The sequence below is a fragment of the Rhincodon typus genome, chromosome 22 (genome assembly GCF_021869965.1).
Source record: "Rhincodon typus isolate 14 chromosome 22, sRhiTyp1.1, whole genome shotgun sequence".
Lineage (NCBI taxonomy): Eukaryota > Metazoa > Chordata > Chondrichthyes > Orectolobiformes > Rhincodontidae > Rhincodon > Rhincodon typus.
In genome coordinates this window covers 14,550,485-14,569,402 of record NC_063353.1, presented here as the reverse complement: position 1 = coordinate 14,569,402, position 18,918 = coordinate 14,550,485, and the positions used below count along the sequence as shown (strand labels likewise).

At 38.7% G+C, this 18,918-nt stretch overlaps 1 protein-coding gene across 2 annotated transcripts in view; it reads left to right on the top strand.

The window, feature by feature from the left end:
• LOC109920746 (ATP-binding cassette sub-family D member 2-like) overlaps positions 1-18,918 on the top strand; it is a 94,663-nt gene that overhangs the window by 32,154 nt on the left and 43,591 nt on the right. For both annotated transcript variants that reach the window (XR_007264448.1, XM_048610122.1), the window contains exons 4-5: positions 1,524-1,692; positions 3,750-3,844. Coding sequence is in view for 1 of the 2 variants with exons in the window: in XM_048610122.1 (XP_048466079.1) it covers positions 1,524-1,692; positions 3,750-3,844 (264 nt within the window). In the remaining variant the exon portion in view is untranslated. The remainder of the gene's footprint in view (positions 1-1,523; positions 1,693-3,749; positions 3,845-18,918) is intronic.

Here is an 18,918-nt window from a genome sequence, read left to right as displayed (position 1 = left end):
GTGTGTGTGTGTGTGTGTGTGTGTGTGTGTGTGTGTGTGTGTTTTAGTTAAACGAAGGGAAATTGGAAGTCTTTCCTATTTTGTACGTTAACAATAGTTTGGCAAACTTGGCAACAAGCAGTTTCTTCAAAATAACTGGATGCAAATAGTGAGTTTAGGCAGATGTTCTTAGATGAAGTGTTAAGATTGCTAACATATATTGTACCATTCGGGCAGTATTGCTTCAATAGTTGATCATTTGGAATCACCTGTGTCCCAGGGATTTTCCAAAGGCCAGTGTCCAGAATCCTGGAAGAGAACTGGGGAGCAATTTTCATATAGACAACATCCTATTTCAAGGTTAATTGAAGAAGGTCATAAATCACACGACACCAGGTCAACACAAGCTTTCAGAACCTCGGTCCTTCTTCAGGTGTTAATAGACTGAGGCTCCAAAAGCTTGTGTTTTTAAATAAACCTGTTGGACTATAACCTGGTGTCGTGTGATTTCTGACTTCGTCCACCCCAGTCCAACACCAGCACCTCCACATCTTAATTGAAGAAGACATATGACCTGAAGTTCAGACAGTACAGGATGCAGGCCTTGCACTAAATGAGACATGTTAATTCTGGAGAGCAAAGATTACATTTCTAGCATGCATTATTCCAAGAACACGATATGGATCCAACAATCATCAGAATATTTTTATATCAGAATGTGTAAATGATATACACAACTAGCATAACAGCTTTCTGGAGACTGAATAGAGATACACAACCAAAAAGAGGACGCATGAACAATTACATGGAAATGTTAAAGATGAAAGGTAAAAATGTTAAATATGCTAATGATTATAAAGCCTATTTAAGTAAAAGTAAACTACTAGAATACGTAGACCATTTAGGAGAAACGTGGGGAAATGTGATGTAATGAGTTTCACGTAGATAATGTTGCAACTGATTACGTAATTCTGACATCAGTAAGAGAGAAGATGGCTCTCTAGAGTGATCATGTGAAGAGTGTTATTTTTACTAAACTGGTATGTATGGATTTAAGTCGAGGAATGTGACAGTACAGAAATGAGGAACAAGCAGCCTCGGGAACGCTGTATGTATGTCTGCAGATCAAAATACTCTAGGGCAATATCTCAATGTACAAGTTGCACGATTAGCTTGAAGATGAAGCATTCTACATACTTCTTCAAGAGTTACTAGCACATAGACTGATTGTAACAATATTGTAGCCCAGTGGCAATAAAGTGGTCCTAAAATATTTACTTTGAATTAGTGACGGTAACTGACATTCTTCAGTAACATTAATGAAGGTTATGGAGGGGATACACACGTAGTGAGCTGCAGTGCATCCTGCCCGCAGGAAGTTGACGCAAGTCTATGCAACATTGCTAGATGTATTACTGTGAAAATTTATTCCCTTGTGAAAACAGTTCAGTAAATCATACACTGTACTTTAAATGAATCTACTCTTTTGTATCCAAATCAAAAAGATCCTGTGTTGAATATTTGCTATGTTTTAAATTTGGTAGATCACTGAATTGGCAGGCTACACAGCCCGAGTGCACAACTTATTTTCTGTTTTTGATGAAGTTCAGAGAGGAATATACAAGAGGTCCACAATCAATCAGGAAATGGAAACTGACTGCAGCAAAGTAGCTAAACATGGATTCCACATTGAAGTTCCTTTGGAACAAAAAGGTAATCATTGTAAACGAGCAGAGTCTTCAAACAAAATATTAGTTTTTCAGTTCTGTGTTAATTTCAAATTTTCAAATATATAACTCTAAATTACAAATCCGAATGCATAATCCACAATTATTACTTATGGTTTACTCTTGAGCGATGACCTTGAATTTCAACCATAATTTTGTGGTAGCTTCAATAAACTGATTGCTGAGACTGCAATTGATCTGATTTTAAACTCTGCATTTCTGCGTATCCCTGATAATCTTTCATCCCCTTGATAATCAAGAATCTATCTACCTCTGCCTTAAAAATATTTGAAGCTGTTTCATCCATTGCCTTTTGAGGAAGGGAATTCCATAGGCAGTCAACCCGCTGAGAGAAAAAAATGTTTCCTCGTCGCTGTTTTAAATGGGACCCCCCCCCCCCACTTTATTTTTAAACTATGTCCTCTAGCTCTAGATTCTCTCGCAAGAGGAAACCTGCTTTCCACATTCACCTAGTCCAGTCCTCTTAGGATCTTATATGTTTCACTTAAGTCACATCTCACTGTTCTAAATTCCAGAGGATACAAGTCTAGCCTATCTAGCTTTTCCTCATAAGGCAATCTGCTCGTTCCAGGTATTGGTCTCGTAAACTTCTGAACTACTTCCAACACGTTGACATCCTTCCATCAGTATGGTAACCATCGAGTAGGCGATGGCCTAGTGGTATTATCGCTAGAGCATTAATCCAGAGACCCAGGTAATGTTCTGGGGACCTGGATTCAAATCCTGCCATGGCAGATGTGGAATTAAGAGTCTAATGATGACCATGAAACCATTGCCAATTGTCATGAAAAACCTATCTGGTTCACTGATGTTCTTTAGGGAAGGAAATCTGCCATCCTTACTTGGTCTAGCCTACATGTGACTCCAGACCCACAGCAATGTGGTTGATTCTTAACTGTCCTCTGAGCACTTGGGGATGGGTAATAAATGCTGGTCCAGCCAGTGATGTTCACATCCCATGAATGAATTAAAAAAAAAAAAAGTTGTGCACAGTACTCAAAATGTGGTCTCATTAATGCCCTGTAAAACCTCCCTACTCTTGCATTAAATTCCCCTTGCAGTAAGCCATAACATTCTATTAGCTTTCCTGATTACTTGCTGTACCTGCATACTAACCTCCTATGATTCATGCATTAGCGTACCCAGATCTCTCTGTATCTCAGAGCTGTGTAACATTTAGAAGGAATGCACATTGCTATTTTAAATGTGCATATGCAAAATTTCATAATAAGATGCCCGTTCTTGAAGCAGCAAATATAATTCAACAGATAAATGTGAAGTACTATATTGTGGGAAATAGCAGAATCTGATTAAAATTGAATTGGATTACCCACTGATATTTTTGAAAAAAGAGTTTAACTGAAAACTGACATATTAAAAGCATAGAGAGTATTGGGGGAGAATTCATTTAAGAAAGCAAGGAAAATATGAGGAACCTAAAGAAGGCTTTGACTGGGTAGCAGTTATAACACTGCACCACATCATATTTATCAGAGGTTTGGAAATGTTAAAAAGGGGATTAACAAGAATCATGTGAGGAAAGAAAACAGCCATGATGAGAGATGGTAGGAACTGTCGATGCTGGAGAATCTGAGATAACAAGGTGTAGAGCTGGATGAACACAGCAGGCCGAGCAGGAAAGCTGACGTTTCGGGTCTGGACCCTTCTTCAGAAATGATGAAAGTTGTTCTAAAAAAAATGATTGGAGAGAGGTAAAGAAAAAATGTACTTGTATTCACAATTATGCAAATATTCCAGAAAATAATGAAAGATGGTTTAATTGGTTGATATATTGATAACAAGAGAACATCAATTTGAATTCATACTGATAGAAGAAATGGGTGATTAGTCAGAATATTTTCAAACAAGTAATTACATGGTTAGGAAATATTGCAATGCAATGTGTATTAAAGCTAAGTCAAACGTGATCAATGACCTTTTCATTAGATGCAAGCATAAAGGTCCAAATGGTTTTCAGTGCTGTTTTGAGAAATGCCTTCATTATTTCATTTTACCTGTTAGGACAAGTTATTGACGTTGATGTTGGAATTATTTGTGAAAATGTCCCAATTATTACCCCGAATGGAGAGGTCGTCATTTCCAGCTTAAACTTTAAGGTAAGCTTTAAATATAAAAACCAAGTGTATTTCACTTAATGTTGACTAGACTTTACTATTGTATTATTGTACATTACAGCAACAATGGTGTATTATTTATAAACATCCAACTGTGGCTTTGTACTTCATATTTGTACAAACATTAAGATGTCAATTAACCATTGCAGACTTATTTCACGCATGAAGAGAGTCAGAGTTTTTACAGCACGGAAACCCCGCAGACCATTATGCCCTGGCTGGTCATCAAATACCCATTTATTCTAATTCCATTTTCCAGCACTTGGCCCATGATCTTGTATGCCATGGCGTTTCCAGTGTTCATCTAAGTAGTTCCTCAGTGTCTTGAAGGTTCCTGCCTCAACTGCCCTTTTTTAGACAGTGAGTTCCAGAAACCCACAATCCCAGAGTGATTTTTCTATCTTCGAGTACCCCTAAACTGTTCCTTACTTTAAAGTGGCGCTCCTGCTAAGCGGATAGATTTCTTCCTCTTTATCATGTCTATGCTCCTCAAACTTTGTACACCTCAATCAGATACCCCGTAGGCCTTCTCAGCTGTAGGGAAAATACTCCTGCCTAACTGGTCTCTCCTCGGAGCTGAATTTTTCCAGCCCAGGCAATATGCTGGTGAATTTCTTCTGCACCCTGTCTTGTACAGTCTCGTTCTTAACACGGTGACCAGAACTGCTCCACCTGTGACTAAACTAATGTTATATACAGCTCCATTATAACCTCATTGCTGTTGTATTAATGCCTTGATTAACAAAGGCAAGTATGCCATATGCCTTTTTAACCACCTCTTCAGCTGCCTTCAATAATCTGTGGGCATGCACACCAGGTCCTTCCGATTTTTCTGCACTGCTTTGGGTACTACCATTCAATGTGTGCTCCCACCTTTTTAGTCTTTTCAAAATGCATCACCTCACACTTTTCAGGTTTAAGTTTCATTTTCCACTGTTCAGTCTGTATATATTGTTGCGTAGTTTAAGATTTTCCTCCTTGCAATTTACCACACAACCAATTCTCGTGTCATTGTGAACCTACTGATCATACTTCCTACATTCATGTCTAGATCATTAATGTACTCAACAAACAGCAAGGGACCTTGCACTGAGCCCATGGGATGCCACTAGGTACAGGATTCCAGTCACACAACACCACCATCCTTTGCTTCCTGCAACTAAGTCATTTCGGATCCAATTTACCAAATTGCAATGGATCCATTGGACTGTTAGCTTCTTAACCAGTCTGCCATGTGAAACCTTGTCACAAGCCTTACTGACATCCAAGTAGACTGCATCAACAGCGCCAGCCTCATCCACACACCTAGGCATCATTTTGAAAAGTTCAGTCAAGTTATTAGGAATGGACTCTCCTTCCAATGCCATGCTGACTATTCTTACCTCTCCAAGTGGAGATTAATCTATTCCTCAATTTTTTTCAATAGTTTCCTGACCACAGATTTTGGTCTCACTGACCTGTTGTTTCTCTGTTTATCCCAACCATTCTTCTTGAGTAATGGTAGCACATTAGCAGTCTTCCAGTCCTCTGGCCAGAGAACATATGAAAATTAATGTCAAAAACCCCTGCAATCTCCTCACTTACCTCCCACAGCAACCTGGGATAAATCTCATCTAGGTTTTGGGATGTATCCAAGTTCAAGCCTGATAATCTTCGAACACCTCCTGTCTTGGTATTGATTCAAATATGTAACTCATTGTAATATTGTGATTAGAGAAAGATATCTAAATTAAAGAATTTATGGAAATACATTAGTAGTAATTATTAACAAAACTTTCTCTTAGTGTAGCAATCAGACATACCAGTTGATGTTTTGGAAAACATCCCTGTTTTTTATGATGAAACTGCTGTAGTGAGAAAAGATAAGCTCTGTTTTTACAATTAACATTGTATACTTTTGCAAGATCACTTTTTGAATATTTCTGTATAGTTAGTAATACAAGATTGAAGCTTGTGTATGTATAATGAAAATGTGGAAACATCACACTAACAGAGACATGGCTAATGCAAACAAATGTAATCTAAATTTTATTAAGCAGGGATGAAATACAACTGAAAAATGAGTTTGATAAAGAAAGGGAAGTTGTAATTTTGTTAGGAAATGAGAATCTGGTCATTATTTGTTTGATGTAGTGAATTAGATTACCAGTGCACAATGTAGTGGTACTAAAGCATAGAGTATAATCTTCAGGTTCTGATGAGTTCTCAGTCTCATAGTGGGAAGACACCAAAGTAGTGAACCATCTCCCTGCAAGATGAAAGTGAACAAGCATCAGAACCTCCGTTTACATATTAATAGAAACAGTACCGATGAGGAGAACCCAATTCCGTTCCCTGTGGTGTATAGGAATAATAAATATAGTCAAAACATAAACACAAAGCCTTTCAGTAGGAAATACTTCAAGAGCTCTGGTTCACAAATATAGCCCCCTTAAGCATTTACAGATTTTAATCACTCCAGAGTTGGAACCATGCTACAAGTTGTTCAGAGCACAGTAGGACCTATATTCTAAAATTCGCTATCTGTATCAGTTTGTCTCTACCTTCATTTGCTCTGAGACATAACCTAAAAATCTATTTCCTTGACCAGCTTTTGGTCACCTGCTCTAAAATCCCTTTCTGTGGCTTGGCATCAAATTTTGCTAAATTGCTCCTGCAAACATCTTGGGACATTTCATTACATTAAAGTAATTAATTTTAATGACCCTAAAATTTACTCTATAATTGCAGGATTTTTGAAAAAAAAATTCCTTCTTGGGATGTGGGCATCACTGGCTGGGCTAGTATTTGTTTCCCTTCCCTAGTTGCCCTTGAGAAGGTGGAGGTGAGTTGCCTTCTGCTGTTTTTGTTCTTCATGATAGAAGCAATCTGGGTTTGAAAGGAGCTTTCTAAGGATTTTTGGTGAATTTCTACAGTCCATTTTGTAGGTGTTACACACCACTGCTGTTTCTGAGCTTTGGTGGTACGGAAATGGATTTTTATGAATGTGGTGCTAATCAAGTGGGTTGCTTTGTTCTGGATGGTGTCAGACTTATTGAACATCTTTCTAACATGGAAAACCCATTAATTCTGATTCTGTTTTCTGTTAAACACTCCTCCAATTCCTGCTGATACATTACTCCCAATGCCATGTACTCCTAATCTTTTAAGTGGCATCTTTTCGAATGTCTTCTGGAAAGCCAAATATGCTACATGTACCAGTTCCTCTTTATTAACACTGCTTGTTATAGCCTCAGAAGACAGTAGCAAAATTCTCAAGTGTGATTTCTGAAGTGGAAAGGATTTCCTCTCTTCCCATATCTGCAGTGATCAGAAGAGATTGAAGTTTCTTTGTTAACTTGTATTATTCAAGCATATACAAGGGGAACTGCATACTTCAGAAGATAATACACGATTCATTGATTAATTAAACAGGGTTATACTGTTTCCTGCATTCCAGGACTGGTACAGTTATCTAATTACATAGGTTGGCACACAACCTAATTATATTATCTAAGAACAATTCATTTTACCTACATCATTACATCACTTCTCATTCCGTATTAAGTACTCGTTATATTCTGCAGTGTCTCTTAAACATCTTTGTGCCAGCTAGAAAATCATAATATGCTGGTCTTAACTAGTGCTAACATCTTGTATATGAACATTGCTGTATTTTCCCCATAATTTCGCTCTCCCAAAACCATGTTGACTTTGATCGTGCTAACTGGCCTAGACACGCAGTCCTTGCTACCAGCAGATGGTCCATATGAAGTCGAGCCCGGAGCAGATTTCTTTTGTTTCCCCATTGATGGCCCTGCTGGATTGCACCATCCTTTGCAGTAAACAGGGGGGTTTCCATTGTAACAGTGTCAGCATTATTGTTAACTGTAGGAAGTATGTGCCCAAGCCCTGCTGATAGCAAGGATTTGATGTACTTTCATTTTTCCTGTTTCAGTCCACTGGGAGTTCAGGGATATTTCGACCAATGTCTCCATTTTTTCTGTAGCTACTTCCTTTAAAATCCTTGGATACAGCCCTTCCAGTTTCTGGTGAACTGTCTGCCTTTAGACGCATCAGTTTGTCAAATAAGGGTTTGTTAAATGAGGATGTTTAAATAGGTGTGAGGGCAGAGTTGGTTGGAGTGGACTGGGTAAGGAGTTAAGCAGGAAAGATGGTTGAGGAGCAGTGGCAGGTATTTAAGAAAATTGTTTGTGGCTCACAGCAAAGATATATCCCAGTGAGGAAGAAGAACTTTAAGAAGGAGATAAACTAACATGGTTAACCAAGGAAGTCAATGATAGTATAAAATTGAAAGACAAGACATTTAAAAATTATGATAAACAAAAAATAGGAAGAAAATAAACTGATGGCAAATTAACAAGTAATATAAAAGTGGACAGTAAGGCCTTGTTAAATAAAAAGGAAGCGAAAGGCCAAAGTGAACAAAGGCCCCTTAGAGAATGAGGCTGGGGAAATAATGGGAATTAAGAAATGACAGAGCAGTTAAATAATTTGCATCAGTCTTAGTGGTAAAGGACATTTCGAAAATACTAAATAATCAAGGGGCTAGTAAGTATGGGAGGGGGAAATAAACACATTGACTATCACTGGTGGAAAAAAGTACCATAGCATAAAAGTCACTTGGACCTGATTGATTGCCTTCTACGACTTTAAAGGAAATAACTGCAGAGATAGTGGATGCACTGATGGTAATCTTCCAAAATTCCTTTTTGTATTGTGTAAGTTATGTGGACTGTCACAAGAACGGTCTGATCATAAGATGTAATGATGACATTATCAGCTATTTTGGGTGGAAAACAGCTTAGTTTAACTTTGCTGCCTGTAGAGTGAACATGTCCGTAATAAAGCTCCTACTACTTCACACTTGTACTTCCTGTTTTCTTGGATCTTAACACGAGAAAAAACTGCCCATTGAGATTAAAAATAGCCCTGTGATTCACTGGTCAATTCACTGACTCATTTGAAAAACAAAAGAATCATAATCCTCATTAGAGATCTCTGAAGCGCTTTGATAAGAAGAAGAAAATAAATTAAAATATTCCATCACTGCATGGAACCTGGTACAGTCAACAAAACAAAACATTCTCCCAAGGAAGAGGTGAGCAGTGCAGAAGAAGCTTGCCATGTCCTCCAACTTGAAGGAACGCTGAGAACAAATATCTTTTATGAAGGGAAATATTTTGAGTGAGGAGTTGTAGACTCCAGGGGTGGTGGTGGGGTGTTGGGTGGTGCAAGCATTTTCAGCAATACCTCATTTTAAATGAGTAGAAATGATGTAGTTCTGAAATTTTGGTGATACATTGTACTATTCAGGCCCTTCCTGTTTTAAAAAAAAAAATTGCCAGGAAAGTTTGGAACTGTGGCCTGTATGATCACAATGCAGAGAACTGGGACTCCTGCAAGGAGAGACTGCAGTATTTTACTCAAGCTAACAAAATTGAAGCAAATAGAAGCAAGGTTCCAAAATGCATGAGGAAATAGTAGGAATCCTTCAGAACTATTTTTCAATGAAACCATTGGTGATCCAAGAAGGGTCGGATTCCAACCAGCATGACAGTGAATCTATCATCCAGTTTGTAGCAATTTTGTAGAAGCTAGCGGAATTCTGAGAACTTGGAGATAGAATCACTTAAGTTATCAGAAACAGACTCGTGTGTGGATTAAGATGTGAAGCAATCCAGGAAAGATACCTGAAGGAAAGAAACCTAGACATAAAGCAGTAGAAATAGCAGTCATGATGGAACTAGCTAAGGAAACTCGGAACAGCTAAGCTCAAGCACGTCAGTTAACAAAATGACAGCTGAGAGACGAGCACCAATGCAGATTCAAAACTGCTGTCGATATGGAAAAATGGGTCATGCAGCAGAAAATTGCTGGTGTTAAAGAGCCTGTATGCAGAAACTATGGTTAAAAAGGGCACATTGAATCGATGTGTTTGAGGAAAAAGCAGGAACAGCATGCAGTAAAAGTGCAGAAACTGAAAAGTAGGAAGAAAGTCTACATGGTACGAAAAGAGCATGAGAAAACCTCAGATTCTTAAGTCCAAAGATGTGTTATTTAAAACATACAAGCTATTGCTGGCAATACCAACTGTTACTGGGTCATTCCTTACTGAATGGCAATCCCGTAAGAATGGAGATGGACAGCAGAGTGGTGGTCTCGTTGACACCTGAAAATATATTATTAGAAGCAGCTAAGTCACATTGTGAGGAAGTATGTGGTAAGATGATTGAGATTTTAAAAAAAAATCTTCCATTGAATATTTAGGATATCTCTTGTGTTTAGGGCTTGCAAAGTCATCTTCAAAAGTTAAAGCTATAACTGAAGCACCAAAACCTAAAAATGTAAACCAACTGCGATCATTTTTGTTTGCTAAATTATTTATTATGAATTACTATAAATTAACCACTTAGGCTAATTGTGTCCTTTGTCATCAAAGTTCCATCTATTTCATCCCAAATCTTGCAAACATTCTCCAAGTTGTTACACGATTTATTATGCCAAAACAAGAAATGGAAATGGGAAGATCAATGTGAACAATGCTTTACTCAATTTAAAAGCCCTGACCCATTTTGACCTAAATTTATCTTAGCAGCTAGCATGCAATACATCATCATATAGAGTAGGAGCAGTTGTTTCTCACGTATAACCCAATGGTTAAGAGAAACCAATACCTTTTGCATCCAAATCTTTAAAGCAGGAATGAACTCTGCACAGAGAAAAAGAAGCTCTAGGAATCATTTTTGACATTGTGATTCCATCAATACCTGAATGGTTGGGAATTTACTAATAAATTACAGACTATTGACCACAATATTAGGGCCTTGTACACAGATGCCTTCTCTAGCAGCAAGCTGTATGCATGGATGGGTGTTGCTATCAGTTGCCATTTAGTATTGGCAATCCAACTTACATGGAATGCTGATGGACTCTCTAGATTGCTTTTGCAAAATGATTCAACTACAAATAAACCAATGAAGACATTTTCAACTTCTAACAAAAAGATAATGGCTGGACAAGTTAAGACATACACTAGAAATTGTCCACTACAATCAGAAGTGATGAAAGTGGTACTTTGTGGCAAGATCATGGAACAGGCCCAGAACTGAAGCTATATATCACACGGGAGCTAGAACACACTGTGCAAGCAGGATGCCTCAAGTGAGGATTGAAAGTCATCATTCTGTCACAGCTATGAAAACATGTGTCATATTGACTACACAAGTTAATGTGGCATTGTCAGAATGAAGGAGATAGCCAAAAGCTTTTTTTGGTAGCCAGGGCTCAACTCTGAAATTGAGGAGAAGGCAGGAATGTGTGCACTCTATGCAAGAGTTCACAACTTATCTCCATTCATGCTAAAACATCCGTGGAAATGGCCGAAATAGCATGTTAAAAAATCCATATTGATTACATGGGATCTGTAGCTACAATTGAAAGAGTCCTATTATATTACTCATATGATCTTTGACTCTGCCAGAATAGATTACTGATCTTCGCAGATACTGGATCCATGATGCACAGAACTAGTAACAAGGTTAAAAACGGATTAGAGGACTCATTGGTATGGCTATTTTTTTTCAGTAACAGGTCTTAAATTATGCTGCGTAAACTCAGGAGCCATTTTTCAGAATAAGTGGTGTTATGAAATCTATTTTTGTAACTTTGTGCTGTATGTGTTCTGAGCTGCAGCTGTGGAAAGGCAGTCGACTGGAGAATTGAGACATTCAGGAAACATAGTGTTACAATGTTTGTTGCATTCAACCCATTTTTCTAATCATTCTGCTCAAGAGATGTTATTACACACCTCAGAAGCAGGTAAGACTCGAAATCAGGCCTCCTGGTTCAGTACAATTCTGCCTAGAAACAGTGCAGTGCATTGTGAAGTTTTCAACAAGTCACCCAGAGCAGCTCAACAGCTCTTAAACAGTCAGTTTTAACCAATTTTTCTAAGGCGGTGGAAGCAGAAAGTTGCTATCTTCAAGCTGTTAATCAATCAGGTACATAGGAGCAGGGACAGGAGGCTTCATCCCAAAAATCTGCTGCTGTAACTGTTAGGACCAAGGAAAGTCTTGGAAGCCAGTAGGTCCAGCTAAGTGTTTGAAGTAGGACTCCAGGTAAGCGTGGGGAACTGTGCACTCAGATGAAATCTGTAAGCCACTATTAATAATTCAATGTATCTGAGTGTGGAGGTTATTTGCTTCAAAGAACTTGTTTAAGCCCTTGTCTGTGAACAGTAGTGTTCATATTTTGAAAATTCATGGGATGAGAGTACCCTTGGCAAGTCCAGAATTTGTTGTCTATGTGTAATTGCCCTTGAGAAGCTAGTGATGAGCTGCCTTTTGAACTACTAAAATCTGTGTAATGAAGATGTTCCTGCAGGGGCTGTTTGGAAGGAATTGTAATACATTTCCATGTAGCGAGAGTGTGAGACTTGCAGGGTACTTGGAAGTGAAGGTTCTCCATACATTTTTTTTTGAGGTGCTATCAAGTTGCTGCAGTGCATCTTGTAAATGGTATGTATTTATGTCCAAGGCACAGGAGTTGAAGGTTTAAGTTGGTGAATAGAATGTCTATCAAGGCAGTTCCTTGTTTTGAATGGTGTCAAACTTCCTTTGTTCTATTAGACTACACTCAGTCAGGCAAGTGGAGAAGATTCCATTGCTCTCCTGACTTTTACTTTATATATGGTTGTTAGTTAGACTCTCTTGGTGGCAATTGGCATTACTGATCACGTGATCTGGATGTTACTTGATACTTAATCATCTCAAGACAGAATGTCTTTCAGCTGTTGCTGTGTGAGGGGACAAACTGATTACATGCAGAGTTATGAGTGGAACTGAACACTGCAATCATTAGTGGACATCCCCATTTCTGACCTAATAAATATAAATGTTGTGAAGGACGGAAGATCATTGAAACTGTTGGTTATTTGGCCATTTTTCTACTTGATTAAAAATTCTGTTAATTTGTGTCAGGTATGACCCATACCAAAGATGATTCTAATGTTAAAATGTTATGTGTCACAATGTAATTTGGACATCAGCTGCAAATATAATCATGTCCAGTTTTCAGGAACACTTAAATTTAAATTAGCTCACAAAAAGGATTAGCATAATTCCAGGTTACTATTACTCCAATCTGCTGTTGAATCTAAAGTAATTCAGTATGTCCCTTGTACAAATGTGTGTTATCATTTAGCAGCTTTAGAATTGCTGGTTAGTAGAAAAGCTAGTTGTGATCAATGTAGATCTTAGAAAAGTACAACACAAATTGCAGGTAAATTCTATTTTTAAGGCAGTATTTTTAAGGAATAATCCCACAAGCTTTCACCAAATATTGATGACATTAATATTTTGAATATGTTATGTGGTTTTGATTTTAAGCCCTCCCTTTTATTCTAATTGAGAAAATTGGAGCTCCTTTATTTTGCATTACATTGACAGTCTAATTTCTCTGGGGGATTAAGGAAAGAAGAAAATATCCATTTGCTTTTTTTAATTATCTTTGTCATTATTGCAATAAAGTTTAATTTCCATCTTTTTAGGTCATTTTTTTGTCCCTTCTCTTACTCCATATTTCTGATGTGGGTGCTTCGATGTTTTGAACAGATTTAATCTTTACTGTATTAGAGCCATCAACTCTGCAGGATGCTTGTATTGAGTCAAACCGAGGCTTGCTCTGGGACTATGCCACAAACACAAGCTACTGTAAATGAAGCTCGTAAAAAGGCACAGCCCCTATTTTATGTGCAGATAATAAACTTTAGTTAAGTCTTTGAAAATATAAGTAAGGTAGGCAAGTCAAGCTTTTTTCACTTTAAATTGCTAAAGCAGTATTTTTTAGGAAAAGATAAAGAAAGAGAATTTTGGTTCAGACTTTCTAGTGTTGCACACATCAGTTTTATTTCTGCTGCATTCGATTTATTTCAATGACTGTTGCTTCCTGCTTTTACTGTGGAAACTGAAATTGATTATTGCAGGAGAGCTCTATTACACCCTCTGCTGGATTTGCACAATCATGTGCTGTGATCTTCTCTTGGCTATTAGTCACATCACGATCTAATTGCTCTTGGTATAATGCATAAAATATTTGATGCCCTTGTTTATATTTTCTTAACAAATGTTTTATAAATTAAAATACCAATAAGGATGGCATGGTGGCACAGTAGTTAGCACTGCTGCCTCATAGTGCCAGGGACCTAAGTTCGATTCCAACCTTTGGTGACTGAGTGGGTTTTGTCTCGGTGTTCCCCTTTCCTCCCACGGGTGTGTGGATTGGCTATGCTAAAGGAAGTTGCCCCATAGGGTCCAGGAATGTACAGGTTAAGTGGATTAGCCATGGGTTGGAGGGGAAGGTGGGACTGGGTGGGATGCTCTTCAGAAGGTTGGTGCAGACTCACGGGCCAAATGACCACCATCTGTGCCACCATCTGTGCTGTAGGGATTCCAATAATTCTGTGATTCTATGAACAGAAATTTAGTATTTTAAATGGGACTTGAGCAATCTCTTTTAAATTTGTTCTTGATATTTTATTAGTTAAGCATTTTGCATCTCCTAAAATTACCTTATATGTTCAACCTTCTCTCAGAAACTAGCAAAGTGGCTTTGGAGCCCTGAATAAACATTTTACTGACTGATATAAGTAGCTTTTGCCTTAAGAATAGGGCATAGTTTCTGCAACAATTCACTCCAGTGATGCTTGCAAAGTTTGCTGAACTGTTAATGTTGCAATGGATCATGCTTTGAAGTCCAGCTGGAAAAGTCCTCAGAAGTGGGCCACATTTTGTCTGATCTAGGTTGGAAAGAGGGATTTCACCCTGGGTTGGAAGATTCATCCAATATCATCAGGTTCTGAAAAGGCACTAGAAAAGAGAAGCATCAAAGTGCAATATGACTGAGTGTGTGGCAGGAACATGAAGAGGACGGCTAAGGTCTGAAGTAGCTAAATTCAGCATTTACTTGATAAGACTGAGAGACAACACCTTAAACAAACACCCTTGCATTGCAATCAATCCTATTCACTGCCATCTCTATTTTTGGGATACTAAAGGTAGATTGGATGACTCGTTTGCCAAACACCCTGTGGCTCATATTTCAATTCCAACATTGAAACTGGGAAGTACAGCTCCAAAACACCCAGCAAGTTCCCTCCAAGGCACGTACTATCCTGATTTGGAATTATATCGCTGATCTTTCACCGCCAATGCATCAAAATCCTTGGAATTCCCTTCGTAACACCATTGTGCGTGTCACGTCGCCAAAGTTCAAGAATGCAGTTCACTACCACCACCTCCAGTGAAATGAAGGATGACCAATACATGTTGGCCTGGATGTCTGCATCTCATGAATGAATTAAAAGCAAAAGTGCTTGGCTCTGAAATGGCACATACCTGCACACTTCTGGTACAAACTACAGGACACCTGGGTGAGATGGTTAGCTCGTGCACAGAGAGCATTTGGTGAAGATATGTAGAATAGGTAGATTGTGATGGCATTCAGTATATAACATTGATTGTACACTAGCATTTGCTATTTCAGAGATCTGTGATCCAGTTAATGAAATCTCTTAAACATGCAAAGCTGAACATGTGCTCAGCAGCAGGAAAGACTACCTCATCAGTGCTATTTAAAGGGATCATCAATAGCTGCAGCATATTCTTCCAACTTTGCAGATGCAAGTGTTGTGTTAATCTGCATTTGGTTCAGAAAATGATCAGCTCTAAGTATGAAGTGAATAACAATATAACAATGTAGAGTCACATGAAAATCCTCTTGTGCAACTAGGTTTGTTGACTATTCAACAAAGCATTCTGGCAACTCATTCACAAGCAAAGATTCTCCAGCACTGAAGTAATAAAGGTGAAAGTAAGTTGATTTTGAATGCATAAATCATAATATGCATCCATCTTTCTATAAGTATATTGCTTTCAGCCTCAAATCGTCCCTTGTGACTCAGTGGGTACCACTCTTGCCCTAAGTAAGAAGGCTCTAAGTTCAAGTTCCAAATCGAGACTGGAGCACAAAAATCAAGGCCGACAGTGTGGTACTGAGATAGTGTTGAACTATTGGAGGTGTAGTCTTTTGAATGAGGAGTTAAACTCTTCTGTCCTCTCAGATGCATTTAAAAGATCCAATGGCAAAGTTTGGAAGAAGAGCCCAAATAGCATGTGAAATAATTGTCCCTCAATCAACACCCCGAAAAAGAGTATCTGCTCATTATCACATCGGCTATTTCTGGAAGCTTGCTGTGAACAGATTAGCTGTCAGCTTCCCACATTACAATAACGCCTGCACTTTAAAAATACTTCGTTCACTTTAAAAATAGTTGCGATGTTCTGTGATTCTGTGCCCCATGTAAGTGGAAGCTGCACTGAAGAATAGTTCTACAGTTTAAATGGCAGCGAAGTGGTTGCTGGGGCCATTTTTTTGTTGCTGGAGAAAAGATTTGATGTTGGAGGCATTAATTGTAAAAGTAGGTAGAAGGAGAAATATGGTTTTAGGGGAAGCCAGGAGGGCCCTAATGATCATATTCAGAAGGAATTGGCACAAACTGCAATGTTTTTAAGTACAACTTTTTCAATTCATCTGATTGTGGATGTAATTCAAAATTCCATTTTCAAGCTTTTCTATGTATTGTGACAAGGACTTGAAATTCAATTTGCAAATTTGTATTCATTTTAAATTAATGTTGAACAATTAATATTTTGCAACAAACCTTGAGTGAGTCATATAATTCTGTAATTCCAGTCACACCATGCTAGGATGGAGTCTTTTAACTTGAGCCACATTGTAACATTACAAGCCTTTTAAAAAGGAGCATATTCAAATAGGCTAGTATCAGATGTGGGGATCACAATACATATAATCTTGGTGAAGTCTGCTTATCAATGCAATTGCACCCTGCAGCTGACTGTCTCTTTTGGACGTCCAGCTGCAGCAACTTGCATGGCTAGTATGATATATGTTCAGTTTCCACTCCCTAAAGGCAGCCTTCACTCTGTGAAGATTAGGAACAGAGCAGCAGAGCAGAGAGAGGACTCCCTTGTTGTCGGATGCAGCATCAGAGGCCTTCAGTGATGGATGTTCGAAGGAGGAGGGAAGCATCATTACCTTATGAAAACAAAAATCTCAGAAGGCATACCATGCAAAAGGAATAAGTGCAGGCCATGAAGATTCCAAGAGTCTGAACATGAGAATCTGGCTTCAATGCCAGATGCAGTTGAATGATTTCTCACGTCATTAAACTCAATGAATGCATCTTCGGTATGCATCTCTTGATAGTTATGCCACCAGCCTTTCAACTGCTTAGTGCACCACAGACACATCATTAACTAATCACCAATCAAAGTTCATTACTAAGATTTCAAATGCTTCATGTCACCCTCACACACTTGCCAATAATACCAATCTCACAGCCTCCTCTCATAACTTGCATACCTTCAGTTATTTGGCTGTGGTAGCGATATCACCAAATACATTGCAATTCACTGTCTGATATTCTTGCATTTCTCTTGCAGGATATGTTTGAACATAGCTGCAAAGAGCCAAGATGAATTACATGGCTGCATCATCGTGTTCCATGAAAGAGATTATGTTGTGCGTTGAGGAATAGATGTAATTGAAACCATTGCATCTAATGTAGTGAAGAACATCCAGAATGAAGGTTCACTTTTGAATCATCTATCTGATATGAAATGCAAGCTGCAGATGGTGTGGCTAAAGATTCCTTGCTTTTCAACCCTTTCTCATCCACACTTTGCCACTTATATTTTTTTCTTTCCGATACCCATGATTTGGCTCCAGACCAGCTAGTGCAGCCTTACTGTAAAAGGTAAGAGTAAAACCAAATCTGAGGTGAAAGAAAACTTTCACTTGATCTGATTCTCATAAGCTCTGAAATGGATATTGCATGAATCTTGGTGATTAAAATGGCTGGGAACAGCACATGGTGAGTCACGACACAAATCAATTACAGCGTGGTCACAAGGAAAAGATAGCACATGTACCAGTCCCTTGCAATGCAAGGCCATGCATGAATCCTGACAGCAGTGGGCTTGGATGAAAACCTTGTTGGGATAGGCATGAATGCAGGAATGCTTGGTGTGTTGGTTCACCTGCACAGAGCCTCTCGTCATGAGTTGTACAACTCCCAAGTTTTCACAGGGTTCTCATGCAGAACCTGGAGCTCTGTCCTTACCAGATTGAAGTGATGACCATGAGAGATTCTGCTAACCCACCCATGATGCAGCATGTTTTTGCCAATGTTCAGTTTTCAAAGCTGCATAAGCAGAAGTCTGCCAACAACCAGATCAGCAATGATGTTATTGAATAGGGGAACAGTCTCAAAGGATTAAATGGCCTCATCCTGCTCATAAGCCCAAGTAACATGGGTGTGTTGTAGTGGAAGCTCATAGTGACGTAATGAAATTGATGTGTGTTACATTGCAAACCCAGCTGGGCACCTATGTCATTCTGATTGCCAGTCACAGTGCTCAAAGGAGCCACTGAAATCCAGTAATTTGTGTTCCAGCAGATTACTAGTGTTATTGAGTTGCCGCTCCAAGTGATTGACAGCATTTGTACTTCTACCACTGCCACTGTCATTTCTCCTGCTGTTGCATCTCAGCCAGCGTATACTGCCATGCCAATATGATATAGTTTCAAAGCAGTCTCAAGACCCAGGGCTGCTCAAGTGCTGCAAGGCTGACTGCCATATTAACAACTTTTCACCCACCATGCGACAGCTACTGTGGTAGGAGCACTTGGCCAGGCAATGGCAAGGCAGTCACTACTAGAATGCACATTGGTGAGTTGTTTAGTTTTGTCTATATTATCAAACGTGTTCTTGGTTAAAGTTGAGAGTTTTCTTTGTGCAAGAACTCTGTCACAACCTTGATACACCACGTATAGTGAACTGCGATTTCAGTTCGTATTGGTTGTCACACGTTGACCAGTAGGTGGCTCTGCACCAACGTGTTAGCTCAACCAGAAATAGCCGGAACTGCAGATGCTGGAGAATCTGAGATAACAACACGTTTGATAATATAGAC